Raw genomic sequence first — 20,485 nt, forward strand, 5'->3', positions numbered from 1 at the left:
TTTTTTATCGAACGCAAACACAGATACGTTCAAAGATAAGCCACACTACCAAATAACCGTTATCGAAATGGAAAGCTAGCTTATATCTATCAACCGATTTGATGTGCCTTTAGTGGTTAGTGCTAGTTCAGCTAATGGTGCGATCGCATCATCGATCTGGAGGCCTCCATTTAAGTATCCGTATTTTAAATCCTCTTGTGAACCGCACACGATCCAGGTACCACAATGGGGCAGCGTGTTTCTCGAACGGACTTTGAGTGGGTGTACGATGATCAGCCGCACACCCGTCGCCGGCAGGAAATGGTGAAAAAGTATCCGCAGATAAAAAAGCTATTCGGACCAGATCCACAATTTAAGTACGTGGTATCCGCGATGGTGTTGACGCAAATCTTCATGCTGTATGTGATGCAAAACCAGTCCTGGCCAATGATCGTATTGGTGGCTTACTGTTTCGGTGGCGTTATCAATCATTCGCTGATGCTTGCTAACCACGAAATTTCCCACAACATGGCTTTTGGGTATGCGCGTCCCCTAGCCAACCGGTACTTTGGAATGTGGTGCAATCTTCCCATTGGTGTACCAATGTCGGTTTCATTTAAAAAATACCACAACCTGCACCACCGCCATCTGGCCGATGACGACCTCGATCCGGACGTACCGACCGTATTGGAGGCCAAACTCTTCTGCACCACGTTCGGCAAGTTTATCTGGGTGTGTCTGCAGCCCTTTTTCTACGGATTGCGCCCACTTTTTGTGAACCCACTGCCTGTGACGAAGCTGGAAATCATCAATACCGTTGTCCAGCTTACGTTCAATACGCTAGTTGTGCTTGTTTTCGGATGGCGGATGATGGCGTACCTGCTCATCGGTTCCGTACTGGCCATGGGATTACATCCCGTTGCCGGTCATTTTATCGCTGAGCATTATATGTTTGCGAAAGGGTTTGAAACGTATTCCTACTATGGACCGCTCAACTGGATCACATTCAACGTTGGATATCATAACGAGCATCATGACTTTCCGGCCATCCCTGGTAGCCGGTTGCCCGAATTGAAGAAAATAGCCCCTGAATATTACGAAACTATGCCGCAACACACTTCCTGGACGCGGGTTCTATATGACTTCATCACCGATCCTGCAGTGGGACCATATGCTAGAATTAAACGGAAGAGTCTCGATAAACCGAAAGCGAAACCTATGGAAACGATCAACCTGGTACATGATTCATGGAAGCACGACGTGGATCAGAAGAAAAGATAGGCTAGTACAATCAAAAAGCAACTCATGTGAATGCACGTAACATCTTTACCGTTTTGTAATAAATAATTCACACCTGATAAGAAAAAAAAGAGTCCCAATAGATAACGAATGCTCGGACGGCATTCAAACCCACGCTGAGTGATTATTGAACCACACGTTATCTACGACTATGATAAAGATGTGGGGTTGAATTGTTCGGATAGATTAGGCAGTGAGACCATTTCCCCTTGGTTGCTTCCATTATTTCGGCGAATACGAACGTTTTGGGAATTTCATTCACTCGTGCACTCTTTCATTACATCTTTGCTTCATGGGTTTGTTGAATTGGCTATCTACAAGTCTCTTGGAATAAATCAGTGAAATTAATAAGCAAGCTTATACTATTCTTCATTATTCAGTTGGGGAGGCGTGGGGGAATAATCTGTAGTAAAATTTTAGAAAACGTGCAGTTTGAAAAATAACTACCCGGTTGACAAAAATTCAAATTTTTTGCAGCTGTCATGTAGTACCAGCAAGTTTTTCCATGGCAGATTGCTGGGACTCTTGCTGGAACTACATAGTACCAGCAACAATGTCAATTTCTGTCAACCGGGTACTCAAATTGGTAGTCAACCAAGATAAATATAGTTTCGAGCAGCTGAAAAACAATTTCCTGCAATTGACATCCTCTCGGCACAATCTTTGAATAACAAACATTTGATGATTCTCAAAATTTGCCAGGCACGCAATTTACTATGTTATATCCCACTAGACCGTTTAGGAAAAGTCTAGCGTGTTCTGTCGATGTACTGATGTATTCGTCCGTTGGAGCATGTTCTCCATCCTCTAGCAACGCACTAACTATTTTTAGCGTCTTTCAAAATGCAGTGTCCCTGGTAAATTGAACTTCCACATACATGTTCTGTTACACATAACATATTGATTTAATTGAATGGATTTAACTTTGTTAATACGTTCCTCACGATTTAAAATATCAACTAGCATACCGAAAACATGAAAATTGTTCGTAAGCGATTGTCAAAAATTTCCATAATTTTTCTAATGACATCAACGCGATTTATTGTACTTACCTTGACCATATCTACATACTTGTTTTGTTCCTTGCAGTTGCCGGCTTGCAATTCGGTAAATTGGATTGCATAGTGGGAAAATTGGATTAGAGTGAATCACCACACTAGTGTGATTTTGCAACCAGCATTTGAACTTATTTTGCCATTTACCTCAAAGGAAACTAGTCGCAAAGATGGATTGCTGGCTACCATTGGAGTCCAACCCAGATGTAAGTACAATGTTCTGTGTAACTAATAGAAGGGAGCATGAATATTATGAATATTTTCTTCTTAGGTATTGTCCAAGTACATGACTGACCTAGGCGTGTCTCCGCTTTGGAGCATCGTCGATATATATGGAATGGACGACGAGCTGTTAGATATGGTGCCTAAGCCACTGAAATCGCTCATTTTCCTGTTCCCTTGCTCGAAGGCGGTAAGATGATGATGCATGAATGTGTTTTCTTTGCATGAACTTGTAAAATTGTTTCCATCATTGCAGCATGAGGAAAGACGGGCAAAGGAAGACGAAGAATTGAAGAGTAAAAATATCGTACATCCTGAGAAACTTTTCTTCACCCGTCAGTACATTCACAACGCGTGCGGAACCATTGCCCTGATCCACGCCATACTGAACAACCCAGACATCGAGGTTGAAGATGGCAGTGTCCTTAAGAAATACTTCGACGATGCCAAAAATCTTACTCCCGAAGAGCGCGGGAAACTCCTGAACAATAGCAAGGAATTTATGGAAAAGCACGAGTCAAACGCACAGGAGGGGCAAACCGCAACGCCAGATATCAACGACGCGGTTTATCATCATTTCGTGGCATTTGTGCATGTTGATGGAAAGTTATACGAGCTAGATGGAAGGAAGAATTTCCCGGTTGAGCACGGCAGCACGTCGCCGGAAACGCTATTGAAAGACGCAGTGCAAGTTTGCAAGAAATTCATCGAGGTTGATCCCACTGAAGTACGTTTTACTCTGTTGGGGCTCGCTCCAACTCAGTAAAACGGCTAAGACATGTCATCGTTCATAAAAAGAAAGAATGCTCTCAAGACGTTGCTGCTTTTTAAGCTTAACAAAATTCATTCATGGAATCTATAAACTTATCCATTGGAAATAAATCGCGCTGACAAAGCTTTATATGTATGGAATGCAAAATATTTATTTCCTCTATTATCTGTTTATGAGAACATTTACTATGTTGCAACAAGCAGCATGTATCTGTTATGAATTAGTGTTCCATGTTTTTAAAATTAGACTGTACAAAATAGTCTGCTATGGCCATCACCACCGAATTAGGATTACCGCTGGGAGCATTCACCATAACCGACGCATCCGCAACATACAAATTTTGTATGCCGTGAACTTGCAGATTAGTTGAAGAAACAACCGAACCTTCACTGCTACTGCCCATTCGGCATGTTCCCACCGGATGATAGATTGTGTGGGTAACGGAACGGATATAGCATTCCCAATAGTCATCGCTGTCGTAGCGATAGTTCGTACAACCGGGAAATGGTTTTGGGTTAAATTCCAGCTTCATCTCACGTGCCGATTGCTGTTCGGTTAGTTGTTGCAATATACGAATACCTTTAAGTAAAACATCTACATCTTTCCTGGCGGTTAAGTATTTGGGATTAATAATTGGTGCATCCCACACGTCTGCACTTCGCAGGATTATTTCTCCTGTGCTTTCTGGGTGCAGTAAAATAGGCAAAACGGTGACCATCGACTGGCCAGCTCTTAACAATGGCTCAAAATAATCTTTCCACACACTCTCCCGAAAATTGACCAGCTTTCGCAAGTGAACACCTCCGTCGGAACTAATGCCTGCCGGTAGTACCATAAATTGAAGATCACTGCTGTAGTTACTCCCAAGAGAAATGAAACCCACTGCTTCACAGCCACCGAAAGCAAGTGATGAGTGATGTGGATTTTGCGAAAAATAGCGCCATAAGTTTTGCGGATGTATTAAGTTGAGTGGCGATAAGTTTAACGTTGACCCGGAAAGCATTAACTCTGACCCTGTGCCTATGTGGTCTTGCAAGTTTTTCCCTACGAGCGGGAGATCTGCAACCGATTCAATCCCATGCGTTTCTAACTCAGATTTCGGGCCGATCCCACTGTGCAGTAGTATTTTGGCGGACCCCACCGTACCAGCCGTTAGAATTACTCCTTTTCTTGCATACACGTCGATAGTTTGGCCGGCCTTCGAGGCACGCAAGCCCTTCGCAACGCCATCATGGACGATAACTTTCTCCACCAAACAGTTTGTCACAAGCTCATGACCGGGTCTGTGAAGTACCTCATAGCTGTGGCTCGTAGACCAACGTCTTCCATTGTTTGTCGTTAGTAACGGCTGGAAAAATGCATGTTGATTAAAACCCATTTCTCGGGCGGAATTCATGAAAACTTCTCCAAGTTTGGTATGGAACCCTCCTGCTTCGACGGAATGTGCTTTGGACCAAGAAGTTTGTTCAAAGAATTGCATAAAACGTTCTAAATCATAGGGTTCTTCGAACCAGGTAGCAAAATCTTTCGGCCCAGCTATATAGTGCACCATATTATTAAGCATGTGTGTTCCACCAACAACTTTTCCTAAAAAGAAAAACATGCCTTAGTCGATCAGTGTTAACATATTGCGTTTAACTTACCCATTGGCCAGAAACTTTTGTTTTCCTGCATTGCCCAGCAGGACTCGACCTGTGATTCCGTTTCATACTGCCAATCATACTCCGATCCTTGGATAAGAGGCATAAACAGCGGAACATCCATGAACATGTTCCTCATAGAACCGGCCTCCAGGACCAGTACATTGGTTGCAGGAATGTGGGAGGCGATCACCGATCCGGCTGTTCCAGAACCAACGATGATATAATCATACATTGATTTGCTTGGCAACACATGGCGGTTGCTAAAGCTGGACACATTGTACAACACGTTTAACAGATACGTTGCCACAAAAACGCCTACCGTATAGAAGCAAACTATGAAATAATAATTAAATAATGCAACATGCATGGTTCTATTTTAGTTTTAGCGACACATTGCGTTGCATTGTTGGGAAAACGATTATTTATTTGTAATCCATTCGTTGTCAAAACTGTCATTTCCGGCCCATCTTTATTGAGTATTCCTGGCAGCACTGGTCACGCTGCTACATTCGAAACGATAGGATAACGGAATTATGCAATAAATTTAAAGAACTACGAATACGAAAGTTTTACGACAACGATGGGATTTTTATTAACTTTTTCAAGGTTCATATTGCGTCAGTCACATATGTACTCCACCCTAATCCTCGTCGTCGTCCTCATCGTCACTAGACTCATTAAGCCATTCCACAAATTTAGCGAATGCGCTTCTGAGCGATTCATCCTCGACTCCATCGTACCAGCGGATGATAACCTCCTCGCTTACCAGATCGCCCTCGTAAAGAAAGTGCATCAGTTGTACGAGTTTTGCACGAATAATTTCGTACGACTGGGACATCTCCTCGAACGCCTTCAAGCAGTCGAGCATAGCGTCCTTGTCGCGGATGTAGTTCTTGAAGACGATGCCGAAATATGCGAGCAGCTTGCGCAGCATGCCGACTGTGTTCGTCGCCACACCCTCCTGAACGACCAGAATCTGCAAGATTGCTTTCACCACGTAAAAATTCACCTCACCGAGCGACATGTTGTACGCATAGCGCGACGAGTTGATCTCCAATATTAGATACTCGGCATTGGTCTGCTCAGCTAGACCGCGCTTGAGTGATTCCACCACCTCCGAAAGAAAGATGCTAGAATCCTCTTGCACCGGGCTGGGCACACCACTGGCCCCTTCATCGTCCGACAGCTGGTAGATGGACGGGGAGTAAATCGAACGCAACGGAGCAACCAAAGCTGGCTGATTAAACAATTCTCGCACCTCTACGTCATCGTCCGAGTCGTCGGATTCGTCTGGCTGTTCCTCTGGTACGGTGTACGCTCGCTCGGCCAGCTTTTGCGACCCCTCTCCCCACTCGTCGTCTGGTTTGTCCGCTTGCACCAGAACCTTCTTAACCGTCATTCCACTCGGTAACTCTACACGCTCCCCGAGCACCGCTCCGTCACTGATATGACATCCGGTGCCCACCGAGGCACCACTGGCGATGATGCAATGGTCGAGCACACAATTGTCACCAACGATAGCGCCGTCGAAGAGGAAACTGTTCCGAATACGACACTTGCGCCCAATCTTGCAGCCACGCCCGATCACGGACTGGCGAATGAAGGTGTCCTCCTCGATTTTACTGTTCTCGGCAACCGCCAGATCACCGTCCAGTTCGCAAGACCGGCTCAAGTGCACGTTTCGATGGCGATAGATGTTGTTGCGATAGTACTTATAGTACGGGCACACCTGACTAATGGCCATGTCCGGCACAAGCGGATACACCCAGCGGTTCATGATGTCCAGCGAAACCATATGGTACGTCTGCCAGTTGCACACGCGCTGCGCGTACTCCTCCCGGCCCAGCTTAGCCACGTAGATGCGGCTGTTGAGAATTTCCTCGTTAATCAAAACTCCGTTCACAAAATCATCGCGCGTCAGGAAGTCAAAGTTATCCGCGAACAGGGGCAATGCGGCATGGCTACAGATTGCGATCTGTGGATCGAGCAACCCATGGTACACCGTAACGTTCCGGTTCGACACGAACAGTTCCAGCGGAAGCTCGAAATTACGCTCTTTTTGCTGCTGCTGCTGCGTTAACCGCTGATGGTGAAGCAATCGGCGCGTCGAGGTATCCATCACGATCATCACCTCGTTGCCGGTGCGCAACCGCTGCACGGTATCCTTGTATACGACCGTCATCGCCGCACCTCGATCCATCTTTAACAGACGCTTGTGCTCCTCGAGCAGCGTTGTCAGGTTAGCGTTGGTGACACTGTCCACCCCAAGCAGAATAAAATTACCCCGGATGATGTGGCGCGCTTCAAGATCGCGGAGTGCCTCTCCCAAGCACCGGCACGACTCCGAGCTGATGATCGTGATCGTCATGTTCATCGACCAGGTGCACTTTTCCGCCTGTCGTTGATGGATGAATCGTTTCACTTCATTGCTGTGGTTGCTGCAAAATATGATCACCTCCTCCACGCCATGCCGATTCAGCACTTCGAGGGTGTACTCGATCAGTGGCACATTTACAATCGGCAGCAGCGCCAACGGCGACGCGCTCGTAAATGGGAGAAAATTGTCATTGTATGAATCGGCTATCAAAATGGCCTGTACGATTTCCTCATTTTCGATCGATTTACTCATGGTGCTCGGGATGGACGGAACACAACGTTGCAGCCTTCGATACCGCTATGAACTGCAAATAGAATTGTTTGGTGATGAAACCAAATTAACCAGGAATACTGAATTACTTATGAAACTTGCATTACTACTTCTTGCTAGTGATTGCGTGCTAGTGGGTAACTGCAATTTTGTTAATAATCAATTCATGTCCCTACCTAGCAAAACAACAGCGGTACAGAAAAAAGTTTTATGCCGACAACTCGTCGGGCTAGGATGTTGAGATTGATGTCCATTTAGTGCGTCGCCGAAAATTGATCTAGTACTAAATCAAACTTACTTAAAAATACCCCAAGAAAACGGAGGGCTGAAAACGATAATACCATACCTTGAACTTAGGTTGGGTTCGCATCAAAATGATCCAAACTTCTGTGTTTCGATCGGTTTGGAGCTACGAAATGCACGTAACTTGATGTTTTGATATTTTGATACAAATGCCACGACTCGCGGACCATTTGGACGCAATGTCAGTTATGTCAACAACACCGAGCGGTGGTTGAAGCTTTGGTAACCTTGTTTGAAAACGGAATACAGTAGGTCCCCACAGTACGCTATACTCGAGATACGCGAATTCGCAATTACGCGATTTTTTACAACTGACAGCTTATAGCGTTGATTGAGCTTTTTTTGACACATGACACTTTTTAACAGAGATATAATGAGACAATAGAAAAAATGGAACACTTATTAGTGATTAGGATAGCAAATATGTTAAATAAGCGGTTCCCTCTGAGTGTAAACTCTTCAATATGAGGTATAAACGATATGGCAGAGGCTAAAACTCGATATACGCGATGGTGTTCGGTCCCAAACATTAGCGTACTGCGGGGACCTACTGTATTTCGTCGAACGTGACATTCGCATTGCAGCTGAGCAGCGGCGAGGGTGTTGTTTTCCTGCTTTCTTCTCAGCTGGTGAGTAGCAACCCGGTGACCGACGTCTCTGCTGTCATCGCTGCTTTTGGAGATAGTGAAATTAATTCGCCGAAAAGGGTGGATGCACCATTGTGAAATTTCTCTTCTCGGACAGGATTAACGAAGATTTGATCGGCTGTGGATTTGTGAGTGAAATCGGTTACACCATACAGAATGGGCCAGCATGTCTCCAGGACGGACTTCGAGTGGACGTACACGGAGGAGCCGCACGCAAGCCGGCGTAAAATGATTCTAGAAAAGTACCCGCAGATCAAAAAGCTGTTCGGTTACGATCCCCAGTTCAAGTGGGTAGCGAGCGCAATGGTCCTGACACAATTCGCTATGCTGTTCGTCGTGAAAGACCAATCGTGGAAAATTATTTTTCTCCTGGCCTACTGCTTGGGTGGAGTGATCAATCATTCGCTTATGTTAGCATGCCACGAGATAGCACACAATCTGGCGTTTGGACACGCGCGACCGATGGCGAATCGATTGTTTGGCTTCTTTTGTAACCTTCCGATCGGGTTACCGATGTCGGTATCGTTCAAAAAGTACCATCTGGAGCACCACCGTTATCAGGGCGACGAAGTGATCGACACGGATCTTCCCACATACTTGGAAGCGAAGCTGTTCTGCACAACGCTTGGCAAATTCTTCTGGGTGTTCTTGCAGCCGATGTTTTACATCTTTCGTCCGCTCGTCGTGAATCCTAAGCCACCTCAGAAATTGGAGCTGGTCAACGGTGTCATCCAGCTGGTGTTCAACACGATAGTTGTGTACTACTTTGGCTGGAAAGTGATGGTTTATCTGATCGTCGGGTCGCTACTAGCGATGGGACTGCATCCCGTTGCCGGGCATTTCATTTCCGAGCACTACATGTTTGCCAAAGGCTTCGAAACATACTCCTACTATGGTCCACTGAACTGGATCACCTTTAACGTGGGATATCACAACGAGCATCACGATTTCCCGGCCGTCCCCGGGCGATTATTACCCGAAGTGAAGCGCATCGCGCCAGAGTTTTACGACAACATCCCGCAGCATACATCCTGGACACGCGTACTATATGATTTTATCACCGACCCCACCATAGGACCCTACGCTAGGATTAAGCGTAAGGCGCGTGGCTTGGACTCGTAAAGCTGATATTATAAGCAGGTAAGCTGTGAACCAATTCCATTATTCTATCAATCACATCGACAACTCAATTATCTAACTGTGATTGACCGTACAGTCAGTATATGGCGCTTGATATCAGCCGTTATCATGCCCTTGATCATACCGCCAGTAGTGGATTCGACCAGTATAATTCCCATGCCAGACAATGCGCCGGACCATAAACGAGTTTCTTCACTGTTCAGATAACACTCAAATCCCAACCCTTATCAGTACCGAGGGACAGCTGCAATGGTCAACCTAACGTGTATGCGTGTGTTCTAAAGTAAACATTTCGCACCGTGGCGAAATGACTCATAATTTAGAGTGCGGCCCTGCCTTAGGCTCACGTTTAACGAATTATTCGTTCCAAATGTAGTGTCTCACGTCATGTGGCACATTTCAGATTTTTACATTTTTTTCTTTTGGTGAACCTTATTTCAATTATGAACTCATTAATGGCTAGACGATTGGCATTTACTTGGGTGAATATGTGACAGAAATTTCAACACATGCTAATGCCTAGGAAAAATACCACTATTGAATTAGTGTTTATTATCTTGATGAGTTCTTCGATGCTTTCGGGAATGTGAACGGTATGTTATCTTTCTAACAAAATGTGTAAGGTACCGAATGATCAACAGTTTTGAATGCAATCGGTTGAGAAGTTGGTGACTGAAAACCAGCCTTTTGCGACATACAAACAAATGATTCATATACTTTTATCAATGTTGTACGAGTGTTTGCCACCCTAACGCAGGTGCTCTTCTGCCTATTTAAAACCGGAACCCAGATGGGACAGATGGCGCAGAAAATTCAATTTTCATGTCACCGGAAAGAAGTAGTAATCTCTGTTATCCGCAGGTGTTGTGGGCCGTTTATCGCATGACGGTTGTTTGTTAGCCAACATTCTGTCCATTGATCACGCGTATAGCATCTGTATAGATAATTTAATTAAAACTGCTTCTCGTTTCTCTTTGCAGATTTAAGGAGTATACATATTGTTGTACAAGGATTGTTGGAGTTGAGAATGGTGTTGACTTATGATGATTATAGCAAAGATCTACTATTTGCCTAGGGCAGACAACAAAAAAAGGGACAAAATCAGAAAGGAGGAATCTAAAAAGATGGATATATTTAATGAGTATTGAAACAAATGTAGGTACGTATATCTACATTTGCAGGTTTACTTATCACGAGGGTGTTACGTTTATTTTACTTACACTTGGCATTCGAACGCTACATGCTGATGCAAAATTAAGATGCTTAATGAGCAAGAAAAGCCTAAGTTTCGTTTAAATGCACTAAAAACAAAAAAAAATAAATTGAAGGCATTCAGCTTTTGAACATCAAGCAGTTACCTCAGTCCCTGCAACATCCACTAGCAAAACACATACCAAGCACTCAGGATCGATGTTCAGTATCCGTGTCATAGGGCATTCAGTCAAATGTGTTTTGAAGTAATATTGAAGTATCTTTAGTATTGAATAAATAATCATGATGAACAAAGAGCCCTTCACAGCACAGAAATGGGCTTGTAAAAACAGAATATAAGATGGAGAGTTCTCGTTGCGCTTCTATTGGTGTGTCGTGGTAGCAGTTAGATTCATATTAGTTTTGGAACGCATTTGGGTATACTACACAATTTTGATACATTTATAACAATAGTGATGAACCGTGTCCATTCATAATTTTTGGCTGAATGTGCTGTGCTAAATGTCAATAAATATACATTAAATATAACAAGAGATTGTATTCTCATTTCAATTGTATTTCCTAATTTAGCAAATTGCTTTCAGTTCATATAAAACATACTGCACAAAGTTCATTGATTGAGCTCAAATTCTCGTAAAACGTATGTATAAAAAGTATGTTTTTCTACTAGGTATTTTCACATTCTGGATGTGCCATTCGCATGTGCCGGAGAAGATTTTTTTTCGCTTTATAAGGTCGTCGGCAGACTTCGCACGGAAACAAAGTTTGATTGTTGTGTACTATCATATGTTTATCCATCTGTTCGCTGTAAGTAGAATATAAAGTGAGTTATTTCAACAAAACACGACGCTTTTGCTAAAGGCATCTTACACGTTGGGAAATTGTTTATCACAAACGAGGCACTTGTACTTTATTTTAGGCTCATGTACTCTTTGCTGGTGGATGCGAAGGTATGACTTGCGACCGAACCGATGGCCACACTGAGGGCACTCGTGTTTTGCGACCATGTGTGTTTCGAGGTGTTGATTCAAACCTTGAGGACTATTAAACTCACTGTTGCACACGGTACATTTGTAAACCCGTTCCCGGGTGTGAATGTTAAGGTGCATGAGGAAATTTGAGCGATGCACAAACGACTTCTGGCAATAAGGACATTGCTGTGATCGTATATTCAAGTGCATTCGCCGATGCTCGGTTATAGTGCGTACAAATTTGTTGCACAAGTCACAAAATGTATATTTTCTTTGTGCTTGGAATCTGCCACTTTTCTTTGGTAGCAGATCACTGTACCACGCTTCATCAGTAGGTTCGAATAAAATTCCATCGTCCGTAGAATGTATTTCATTATCCTTGTCGTCGAGGAACTGCACCTTCCGTAGAAATAAGACACTATCCAATTTCTTTTCCACACGTAACTCTTCCACAGGTTCTATTTCAAGCTTCACTAAGATTTGTTTCTTATTCTCACTATTTGCCTCCATTGCATGCCTTTTTTTATTCGATGCAACACTGAAGCAGTGATTAAAATGCTTTCGTTTTTCCTTTACGAGATGGTAGAACCATCGTTGCAAGGAAGTTTGTTAGTAAACAAATCGAATGACATTCCTACCAGACACAGCTTATATTTAGTAACCTTGGAATTGCATAAATTCGACCAGTACCGATTGATGTGCACACCAAGTGTGCTTTTGAAAAATTAAACTGAAAATACAATCTGAAACTGAACAGATCTGTAAAATATTCTGGCCGACCCAGCTCGTAAAGTCCTATGAGACTGGCCCGATGTACAGAGATCGTACCTCTTCTGTAGGATCAACCTAGAAGATCAAAGGATAGCGTAAAAGCATATTGATAAATGTATATTTAAATCATCATAACAAATTAAAAAGCAGTACTAGAGTTTTACAAGAATACCGCACATAATTTTTTAGCTGAATATCAGCATTATTCTTATCCTGCTCAAAGATAAGCATTATATTTGGCGCACCTACATTATCACAAGCTCCGTAGATGATCGCTATACTAGAAAAGAGCAATTATCGAATAAACCATTCTTATTCACATCGAACAGCTTCAAGCTAGTAGTCTCTAGCTTATCTCTTGATGGACGGCGAATTAGATATAAATTGCTCCTTTGTGTCTGCATTACTGCATTCTTTACTTCCTACTTCCACAAGACTGTTTTCCTGCTGGTCTTTCTTTGTGTTCGATCCACTAGTTTTAAGGTGCGTTTTCATGTGAACTTTGAGATTGTCTTTTCTATTGAAAGGGCGATTGCATATTCCGCAAACGAATGGCTTCGAGTCTGTATGAACGAGCAAATGTTTCCTAAGCCTGGTCCTGAAACGAAGAAGATAAAAACATTCAAGTGGAAATTGAAATTGGAATTGATTGGTCCAGAATTTGATACTTACTTTGTTAGAAACACCATTTCGCAAAACGTGCATTTAACTTTTGGCTCTGCTGTATGAATAATTTTATGCCTTGCCCATGATGCTGTGTACTTGAATGTTTTTCCGCAAATGGCACATTGATGTGCATTGATTGTTGCATGCGTTTCCCGATGTTTCCCTCTCGCCGTCGAGCTAGGAAATTCTTTATCGCAAAGGTCACATTTGTACATTTTCTCACGAGTGTGTAAGTTTATGTGATTTTTTAGATTTGAGCAATTACTAAAAGCTCTTGGACAGTGCGGGCACTGGTACGGTCGTTCGTTGTTGTGCCACCGCATGTGAGCTGCCATATCGGTGCGTGCCATACCGCAAACCGCACAAATTTTGGGCACAATCCGTTGCTTTTCACTCTTCGGACTTATCGGATTACTCGTCTGCCCATCACTTTTATTGTTGCGTAACTTTGAACGTCCTTGTCTCTTCTTAATCTCCAATCCATGGGTAGATTCAGCAGCAATGCGCTGGCGAGAAGAAATTTTCTTTCCACTCTTCCTGTTTGAATTTCTCGAATCAGAACGTTTGTTTGTAAAACATTCCTTCTTAGCTAATGGCCTTGTTTCTATCTCTGTAGCTGCAGATTCAGAGTTGTAATCCTCCTTTTCCTCTGTATCCTTACATTCAATGATGGGTATTTCATCGAGATTGGTTTGCTGCTGCGGAATTACATTCAATGTAGTGCACACAGTATTCTGAGCAATGCCGGGGACATCGGACGTGAACAATACTTCATATTTTATCTCACGCTTCAGGCAAAGACGCTCGTTTTCTAAACATTTTTCCCGAAAAAAGTGCCATTCTCTGATAGTCTTCAAACAATCTATGCATATTAGTGCCCCGATGGGGGGTTCATCAATCTAAAAAAGAACAAATTTTAAAAACAATACATCTACGAACGATATCACAGTAATGCAAACAACGTACGGTTATGGCCAAATAATCCTGAATGATTTGGACGAGTGAAAAAGACGCTTCTTTTTCTGTGGAATATAGCGCATGTATAGCTACACTTGAAAGCTTTCTATTCGTATCTCCACATAATCTACAATAGGGAGCCATGTTTTGTGTTTACTTTTCAATGTTTTTCTCTAAATATTATAAACAAATTCTTATTTGTTTGCCAACAACAGACTACCCAAGGACCGATAACAAGATGCCAGACGACAGAATTGATTCTCAAAGGAGCTAAAAAGTAGGTTGTTACAAGAAGAAAATTAAAGTGATTTTAAGTTTGACACAGTAAGGTATTGTGTATTAAAACTTAAATTTTAATATTTCTAGATGTTTTTCTGAATATGTGTTCAGTTCAAATGAAAACTAAAACCCCACCGTATTACAGTAAAATTAAGAAAAAATCACTTAACTTACCTAATATCGCGTGTTCTTGGTGATCAGAGCCGGGATTTGACATTTCTTTCAGCACGCAAAGGTAGTAGGAAAACAATATTCTTGGACTGATCACCATGGCCTTTGAAACGCAAGATGATTTCGATATCTGTAGGCTTTGCTTGGGTCTGAACAATCTGACTCCTTTATGTAAATTAGAAAACGCCTCGTTCACTATACAGGATATAGAACACTACACTGGCCTTCAGGTAAGTTGGTCTAATTCCATTGCATGGTATGCAGTTTTTCATTCAACTATTGGTTTTCAGATTTCGCCAGAGGAACAATTGCTTTCTGCAATATGTGATCAATGCATTACAGTTATGCAAAACTCAGTGGCTTTCCGTGCTACCTGCTTGAACAACGACAATGTTTTCAAAAAACTCTTTCACATTCGAAACGATAATTTGAAACTATCCATAGAAGATTCGGACAATTATGTTCTGGACGAAAGTGAATCGCTGGAAGGCGGAAACTACGAAACCGAACCCGTTTTACCAACATCGAATCATGAAGTATGGTTTTCTGAAGATGATGAAAGTTCAGATTTGATTGATAGAGAAGAATTGGAAACAAAAACTACGGAAGTAAAGGATCCAGCTAAGCGAAAGAAAAGCATGAGACATGAAAAGAAGCTGTGTGTCTTATGTGGCCGACTAGTGATCAATCTTTACGGACATATAAGAAACCATAACAAGGAGAAAAGGTACAGTTGTCCGCAATGTCCAATCAAAATGAATAATGAAACAAATTTGAAAAGGCACATAGAAACGGTGCATGAAAAGAAAATAGTCGTACGATGCGAACTGTGTGGAAAAGGATTTACACATATAAACATTTTAAAAGTACACAAGGCAAGTATTGATGGAATGATTATTTAAGTGGACTTTTAAAAGAAACATTCTTCTTCTTTTGTATAGACCGCGCACCACGGAATCGGCCAAACATACGAGTGCAAGATCTGCGCAAAAACTTTCAAGTACCCATCAAGCTACAGAAGTCATGTAATGATAAAACATGGCGTTGATAAACCCAAAGAGTTACCGTGTAAAATTTGTAACCGGATATTTTATTTGAAGTAAGATTTCGATACCCTTAACCTCAGTGATCCACATTAAAAATTTCCTTTTAATTCCCAGAAAAACTCTTCAAACACATCAGCTTGTGCATACCACTGACCGACCATATCCTTGTGACTTATGTCCAAAGCGCTTCAGGAGTGCTTATGGCAGAAATATTCATCGGTTGACCCACAGTGGAATTCGATTTCCTTGCACAATGTGTGATAAATCATTTGGATACAAAAACCTGCTCGCATCTCACTATAAAAGTGTCCACCCAGATACAAATGTTAAATTATAACAATAAAATCTTCTAGACAGTTGACCATTTCTACATAACATAGGACATCTTGTCCAGGACACACGCAAGCAAACGATAGCATAATATTCCCCAACTTAACTTTCGGACCAATTTTTCGAATTAAATGGGTTGAAATTGGTCAGTGATTGGTAATCTAGTACCGAGCCACTTGCTGTAAACGATTTTTGACAGTAAGGTACTCGTTGCGACATAAGCGTGGGTAAATAACATGGCGAACGCAAATTCCCGTTTAAAGGTACCCAATGTAATAGACTGTCTGTTATGTTGTTATTGTTTAGCTAAATTCCAAACAATCGTAACAATACCCCATCATGGCCGCTGGAACACGAAAACCTGTCGAAATCTGTAGGTTTTGTTTGAACCTGGATAATTTGACGCCCTTATCGAAATTAGCAAAGGCTTCGTTCACTATCCAGGATGTAGAACATTTTACTGGCATTCAAGTAAGTTGGTGATTTCCTACTTCTGCAGTACACTTTCTAAACCATTACCGTTTTCCAGCTTTCGCCAGAGGCAAAACGGTTGTCTGCAATTTGTGATCAATGTACCGCAGTTGTGAAAAACTCAGTGACTTTCCGAACCAATTGCTTGAAATACGACATCTTCTTCAAAGAGCTGTTTAGTAGCGAAAACAAATGGAACCTAATGGAAGACAACAGTTCCGAACAGTCCATTGAATTCTTGGAAGATCCAAAGAACTCGATCGAAACTGTATTGATCAAGGGAGAAATTGACGAATTGGTAACGATCTCAGATGAAGATGAAGATAACAAAAACACAGAAGAAATCCCAAAACCAATCGATGGAAGAGAAAGTGAAACAAATGCCACTGTAGCAAATGTTCCAACGAAAAAGAAGAAAATATTCAGACACAAACCACAATTGTGTGGTGTATGTGGCAAATTTATTGTGAATTTAACTGCACATTCTAGAAATCATGACAAGGAGAAAAGGTACAGTTGTCCACAATGCCCAGTTAAAATGAGCAATGAAACCAATTTGAAAAGGCACATAGATACGGTGCATGAAAAGAAAATAATAATTAATTGCGAAGTATGTGCTATTGGATTTACCCATAAGAACACTTACTTATCTCACATGGTACGTTTTTATATGTTTATCGCATAATATATTTTTAGCAGCAAACATTGAAAGAATTTTCCTTTTCTTTACTTTTAGATGTCGCGTCATGGAATTGGCAAAACGTATGAATGCGAGATCTGCAATAAGCAATTTAAATACTATTCGACGTACAATTCGCATGTGAATACATGGCACAAGAGAGTAAGAGAATTTGCTTGTTTGACTTGTGGCATGAAATTCAAAGCAAGGTAAACTATTTAGACCAATCCACCATGTCTTGATTAGTAATATTCCTCTTGGATTTCAGAGTCGATTTGAAAAAGCACCAGCGTGTGCATTCTTCCGATAAACCTTATGCATGTGAGCGGTGTCCCAAGCGTTTCAAGAGTTCATATGCTAGAAAAATCCATCAGACAACGCACGACGGAGTTCGATTTAAGTGCACCATGTGTGAAAAATCCTATAGTTACAAAAGCCTCTTATCTATTCACTATAAAAAAGATCATTCCGATCAACTGATAGATGCCTCAAGCGTTTAAAAGTTGGATCGAAGTCAATAAATTACGTATAATTTTTCTTCTATTTCTAGGACATATTCGAATCGTAGAGTTTAACTGCTGATAATAAACGGATAGAGCATGAAAGCCATGAAAAATAAAAATAGAATTTTTAGATGTCGCCTCGAAACATTTTATTTATTGGCTGTACACGGAGAGGCAATCTTCCGCAAGATTGCTAGGCGATGTATCATCCATATGGTCGTTGGAATCGCTCGCGGGACTATTGTTGAACATGTCTGTTGGTAGTTCACCCTCTGGAACTACCTCGGGCAGTTTTTGACGCGACTCCAGGTGTCTCTCTATTTCTTCTTTCGTAAGAGAACTTTCTTGCGACGTGGTGTAGCACTGTGCGGATCTGAGCTGACCTGTGCTAGCAGCAGACGATATCTGCAGATTTGTCGGTTTTATTAACGAACTTCCTGGCAGATGTGAGCGATAGGAAGCGTTAGGATGTTGCCTTTCTTGGGGAAGTGGCGCCTGTTGTTTCTTAGCTCCTTTTTTGCTTCTTCTAATTTGAGCACCAGGAATTTTCACTGGCGCACCACCTTGCGTTGAGGTTGATTCGGTTTTACGCCGTTTTGAAGTTGGTTCTAGTTTAGATGAATCATCCGAAGAATCGGTCAGGTCGTTATCGGATGACGAAAGCTCTGGCCGTTCGTAAACCAGCAAGCGATCGAGAAGAAATGAGCAGTCTCGCGTTACTTTAAGCAGGCGCCGCTGACTGCTCTGCAGATTGTTTTGAAAGTAAACATTTTCCTAAGAATACAAGAGGAATATCTATAGAAGCAAAGTTTGGAAGCAATCGCACCACGGGAATACTTACATAAACAAGAACTTTAACTTTTCGCTTTAAATCCTTATATTTTCTTTTGTAATCAATGAAACGATTACCAGAACCTTCATCTTCACTGTTGTCTTCTAGGCCACTACTCTCGTTTTCGTGTTCAATCAGTTCGCTATTTTCAACATCACCCAAACCCGACTCTGGCACACTTTGTTGATTCGTTTTACCTTTCATGTTTCTACAATGTCAGCCTCTCAATATTCAGCAGCACTAATTTATTTCTGCAAATATCGTACACAATCTTCTTCTTCTTCTTCTTCTTCGTCGAGGATTTACACCAGTAGGGCTATTGAATCCAGCTTCCTGGGCGTTCGCAAGCTAATCTGGTGACATAGACCTCTATTAATGTTAAAGGACCGGCTGCTAAGGCCATATATCCGTACACAATCCTTAGCACCGCAAATATGGCAGTGTTCTGTTTACTATCGACATCTGTTTACAAACAGGGGCTGCTCTGTTTTCTCGAGACAATTTGTCAAAATGCATGACCAGAGTCTAGATAGATTAGAAAGTTTCATAAGCTTCTGTCAATGCGCGGTATTCCTAAAAAAAACGCTTGTGGGCCGATTTTCTAAAACCGGCGTAACCGCTTGGCTGTCGCGAACCCCGCCAGAATTTCATTTTATTTCGTTAAATTGATTTTTTCTGCCGTGAACTATTACTGCATGCCCACCAATATGTGCATTGTAAAATTCGACTACATTCGGAAAGCGTCAAAGTCGGCTTCACACTTTTGTGCGCTTTTTGCAGTTACAATAGTAATTTGTCAACGCTTTTTGAAATCCTCAACAGTCCTCCAAATGAACAAACTACTTAAGTAAGAAATCATACAACAATATCATCAATTATCTCAGGATTGAACTGCTCCATCCGTTTGGGCAGACTATAACATTCAATTGCTAGATGTTGTCTCCTGGGTTTGATTGTGCTTGCGATCGTGTATTGCTGTGTGCTTCTTAAGATTCGATTTTCTGTAAAAACCTCGTCCACAAACCCCGCAATTAAATACTGCTCCGGTATGTTTCTGGAAATGATATCGTAGCTCCGCACTGGAAGTTGATAAGCGAATACAGATAAGATTTTTTTCTAAAATTGGAGAAAACAATTTCTACAATGGTGAGACTTACTTTGAAAAGAATAACATTTTACACTCGCTGCACTTAATCGCCGGTTTCTCTACATGTTTCCGTGCATGCCGAGCGTACGCCGTTCTTTGATAGAAAGACTTTCCACAATGGCAAAGAAAAACTTGATTTCTTGTGTGCGTCGCCAAATGCTGTTTTAGGCCATTCCGCAATGCGAACTCTTTGTCGCATATGTTGCATTGGTACAATTTCTCCCTGGTGTGTATATTGACGTGACTTTTGCAGTTTGATGCGTTTCGAAAAGCCAGCGGGCAATAAGGGCAAGTGTAGGGGCGATTAGTACTATGCGTTTTCATGTGTTCGTACATATTTTTCCTAACTTCGCCACAAACAGTGCAAACTCCGGCACGCATGTCCTGCTTGTTCTTCCTATGAATCTTTGGTTGACGAGATTGTTTTTTTGGCTTGGTTTCGATCACCACACTATCCTGCGCAGGATGTTCAAATTTAACATCCTCCAATTCCACACTAGCCTGGTCATCATCCGCTTCGGAGACTTCTACCGAGATTGCAGCTTCATTACCATTTAGGGATCCGGGTGCGTGTTGATCACCGATGGGTGGTTCTGCTTTGATACTAGCACTACTCAAAACATTAGAAAATAATTCACGAAATTTTTTATCATTTTCGATGCACGCTTTTTGAAATTTGTGCCAAGATTCAAGTACGTTTTGGCAGTCTTCGCATAGCATGATATCAAGTAAAAGAGCGTCGG

General features: G+C 42.0%; 9 protein-coding genes across 9 annotated transcripts; 4 read left to right on the forward strand and 5 right to left on the reverse strand.

The window, feature by feature from the left end:
- The first annotated feature begins 203 nt into the window (after positions 1 to 203).
- Positions 204 to 1,330, forward strand: LOC131286635 (sphingolipid delta(4)-desaturase DES1-like). Its single transcript, XM_058315617.1, has one exon. It carries the CDS (start codon positions 226 to 228, stop codon positions 1,258 to 1,260), a length of 1,035 nt encoding a protein of 344 aa, XP_058171600.1. The 5' UTR covers positions 204 to 225; the 3' UTR covers positions 1,261 to 1,330.
- A 1,048-nt stretch (positions 1,331 to 2,378) lies between these two features.
- Positions 2,379 to 3,458, forward strand: LOC131286638 (ubiquitin carboxyl-terminal hydrolase). The gene is made up of 3 exons (XM_058315620.1): positions 2,379 to 2,539; positions 2,605 to 2,745; positions 2,812 to 3,458. Exons 1-3 carry the CDS (start codon positions 2,504 to 2,506, stop codon positions 3,319 to 3,321), a joined length of 687 nt encoding a protein of 228 aa, XP_058171603.1. The 5' UTR covers positions 2,379 to 2,503; the 3' UTR covers positions 3,322 to 3,458.
- LOC131286633 (glucose dehydrogenase [FAD, quinone]-like) lies at positions 2,817 to 5,373 on the reverse strand. Its single transcript, XM_058315614.1, has 2 exons — positions 4,971 to 5,373; positions 2,817 to 4,914 (listed from the first exon to the last, which is right to left on the reverse strand). The coding sequence occupies exons 1-2, from the start codon at positions 5,335 to 5,337 to the stop codon at positions 3,548 to 3,550; spliced, it is 1,734 nt and encodes a 577-aa protein (XP_058171597.1). The 5' UTR covers positions 5,338 to 5,373; the 3' UTR covers positions 2,817 to 3,547.
- Positions 5,374 to 5,556: 183 nt separating this feature from the next.
- LOC131286632 (uncharacterized) lies at positions 5,557 to 7,647 on the reverse strand. Its single transcript, XM_058315613.1, has one exon. It carries the CDS (start codon positions 7,597 to 7,599, stop codon positions 5,611 to 5,613), a length of 1,989 nt encoding a protein of 662 aa, XP_058171596.1. The 5' UTR covers positions 7,600 to 7,647; the 3' UTR covers positions 5,557 to 5,610.
- A 973-nt stretch (positions 7,648 to 8,620) lies between these two features.
- LOC131286636 (sphingolipid delta(4)-desaturase DES1) lies at positions 8,621 to 10,969 on the forward strand. Its single transcript, XM_058315618.1, has 2 exons — positions 8,621 to 9,707; positions 10,688 to 10,969. Exon 1 carries the CDS (start codon positions 8,724 to 8,726, stop codon positions 9,687 to 9,689), a length of 966 nt encoding a protein of 321 aa, XP_058171601.1. The 5' UTR covers positions 8,621 to 8,723; the 3' UTR covers positions 9,690 to 9,707; positions 10,688 to 10,969.
- Positions 10,970 to 11,471: 502 nt separating this feature from the next.
- LOC131286637 (gastrula zinc finger protein XlCGF7.1-like) lies at positions 11,472 to 12,408 on the reverse strand. The gene is made up of 2 exons (XM_058315619.1): positions 11,790 to 12,408; positions 11,472 to 11,724 (listed from the first exon to the last, which is right to left on the reverse strand). Exons 1-2 carry the CDS (start codon positions 12,398 to 12,400, stop codon positions 11,586 to 11,588), a joined length of 750 nt encoding a protein of 249 aa, XP_058171602.1. The 5' UTR covers positions 12,401 to 12,408; the 3' UTR covers positions 11,472 to 11,585.
- A 432-nt stretch (positions 12,409 to 12,840) lies between these two features.
- On the reverse strand, positions 12,841 to 14,780 carry LOC131285894 (zinc finger protein 679-like). The gene is made up of 4 exons (XM_058314748.1): positions 14,738 to 14,780; positions 14,294 to 14,349; positions 13,334 to 14,226; positions 12,841 to 13,259 (listed from the first exon to the last, which is right to left on the reverse strand). The coding sequence occupies exons 1-4, from the start codon at positions 14,778 to 14,780 to the stop codon at positions 13,013 to 13,015; spliced, it is 1,239 nt and encodes a 412-aa protein (XP_058170731.1). The 3' UTR covers positions 12,841 to 13,012.
- Positions 14,781 to 16,334: 1,554 nt separating this feature from the next.
- Positions 16,335 to 17,807, forward strand: LOC131286634 (zinc finger protein 62 homolog). Its single transcript, XM_058315615.1, has 4 exons — positions 16,335 to 16,581; positions 16,640 to 17,239; positions 17,318 to 17,469; positions 17,529 to 17,807. Exons 1-4 carry the CDS (start codon positions 16,450 to 16,452, stop codon positions 17,758 to 17,760), a joined length of 1,116 nt encoding a protein of 371 aa, XP_058171598.1. The 5' UTR covers positions 16,335 to 16,449; the 3' UTR covers positions 17,761 to 17,807.
- Positions 17,808 to 17,904: 97 nt separating this feature from the next.
- On the reverse strand, positions 17,905 to 18,823 carry LOC131288145 (uncharacterized). Its single transcript, XM_058317258.1, has 2 exons — positions 18,605 to 18,823; positions 17,905 to 18,537 (listed from the first exon to the last, which is right to left on the reverse strand). Exons 1-2 carry the CDS (start codon positions 18,797 to 18,799, stop codon positions 17,917 to 17,919), a joined length of 816 nt encoding a protein of 271 aa, XP_058173241.1. The 5' UTR covers positions 18,800 to 18,823; the 3' UTR covers positions 17,905 to 17,916.
- Positions 18,824 to 20,485: the final 1,662 nt, after the last annotated feature.

This window comes from Anopheles ziemanni, chromosome 3, assembly GCF_943734765.1.
Source record: "Anopheles ziemanni chromosome 3, idAnoZiCoDA_A2_x.2, whole genome shotgun sequence".
NCBI classification, from domain to species: domain Eukaryota; kingdom Metazoa; phylum Arthropoda; class Insecta; order Diptera; family Culicidae; genus Anopheles; species Anopheles ziemanni.

Excerpts from the sequence above, each read along its gene's own strand:
- LOC131286637 (XM_058315619.1), bottom strand. The coding sequence starts at position 12,400 with ATGGAGGCAAATAGTGAGAATAAGAAACAAATCTTAGTGAAGCTTGAA. Across the intron at positions 11,725-11,789 it reads GATAAACAATTTCCCAACGT|CGAACAGATGGATAAACATA; the intron begins GTAAGATGCCTT and ends TTCTACTTACAG.
- LOC131286636 (XM_058315618.1), top strand. The coding sequence starts at position 8,724 with ATGGGCCAGCATGTCTCCAGGACGGACTTCGAGTGGACGTACACGGAG.
- LOC131285894 (XM_058314748.1), bottom strand. The coding sequence starts at position 14,780 with ATGTCAAATCCCGGCTCTGATCACCAAGAACACGCGATATTAG. Across the intron at positions 14,227-14,293 it reads AGGATTATTTGGCCATAACC|ATTGATGAACCCCCCATCGG; the intron begins GTACGTTGTTTG and ends GTTCTTTTTTAG. Across the intron at positions 13,260-13,333 it reads GAAATGGTGTTTCTAACAAA|GACCAGGCTTAGGAAACATT; the intron begins GTAAGTATCAAA and ends TCTTCGTTTCAG.
- LOC131286638 (XM_058315620.1), top strand. The coding sequence starts at position 2,504 with ATGGATTGCTGGCTACCATTGGAGTCCAACCCAGAT. Across the intron at positions 2,540-2,604 it reads CATTGGAGTCCAACCCAGAT|GTATTGTCCAAGTACATGAC; the intron begins GTAAGTACAATG and ends TTTTCTTCTTAG. Across the intron at positions 2,746-2,811 it reads TGTTCCCTTGCTCGAAGGCG|CATGAGGAAAGACGGGCAAA; the intron begins GTAAGATGATGA and ends CCATCATTGCAG.
- LOC131286633 (XM_058315614.1), bottom strand. The coding sequence starts at position 5,337 with ATGCATGTTGCATTATTTAATTATTATTTCATAGTTTGCTTCTATACG. Across the intron at positions 4,915-4,970 it reads CAAAAGTTTCTGGCCAATGG|GAAAAGTTGTTGGTGGAACA; the intron begins GTAAGTTAAACG and ends TTTTCTTTTTAG.
- LOC131288145 (XM_058317258.1), bottom strand. The coding sequence starts at position 18,799 with ATGAAAGGTAAAACGAATCAACAAAGTGTGCCAGAGTCGGGTTTGGGT. Across the intron at positions 18,538-18,604 it reads AAGTTAAAGTTCTTGTTTAT|GAAAATGTTTACTTTCAAAA; the intron begins GTAAGTATTCCC and ends TTGTATTCTTAG.
- LOC131286634 (XM_058315615.1), top strand. The coding sequence starts at position 16,450 with ATGGCCGCTGGAACACGAAAACCTGTCGAAATCTGTAGGTTTTGTTTG. Across the intron at positions 16,582-16,639 it reads AACATTTTACTGGCATTCAA|CTTTCGCCAGAGGCAAAACG; the intron begins GTAAGTTGGTGA and ends ACCGTTTTCCAG. Across the intron at positions 17,240-17,317 it reads ACACTTACTTATCTCACATG|ATGTCGCGTCATGGAATTGG; the intron begins GTACGTTTTTAT and ends CTTTACTTTTAG.
- LOC131286632 (XM_058315613.1), bottom strand. The coding sequence starts at position 7,599 with ATGAGTAAATCGATCGAAAATGAGGAAATCGTACAGGCCATTTTGATA.
- LOC131286635 (XM_058315617.1), top strand. The coding sequence starts at position 226 with ATGGGGCAGCGTGTTTCTCGAACGGACTTTGAGTGGGTGTACGATGAT.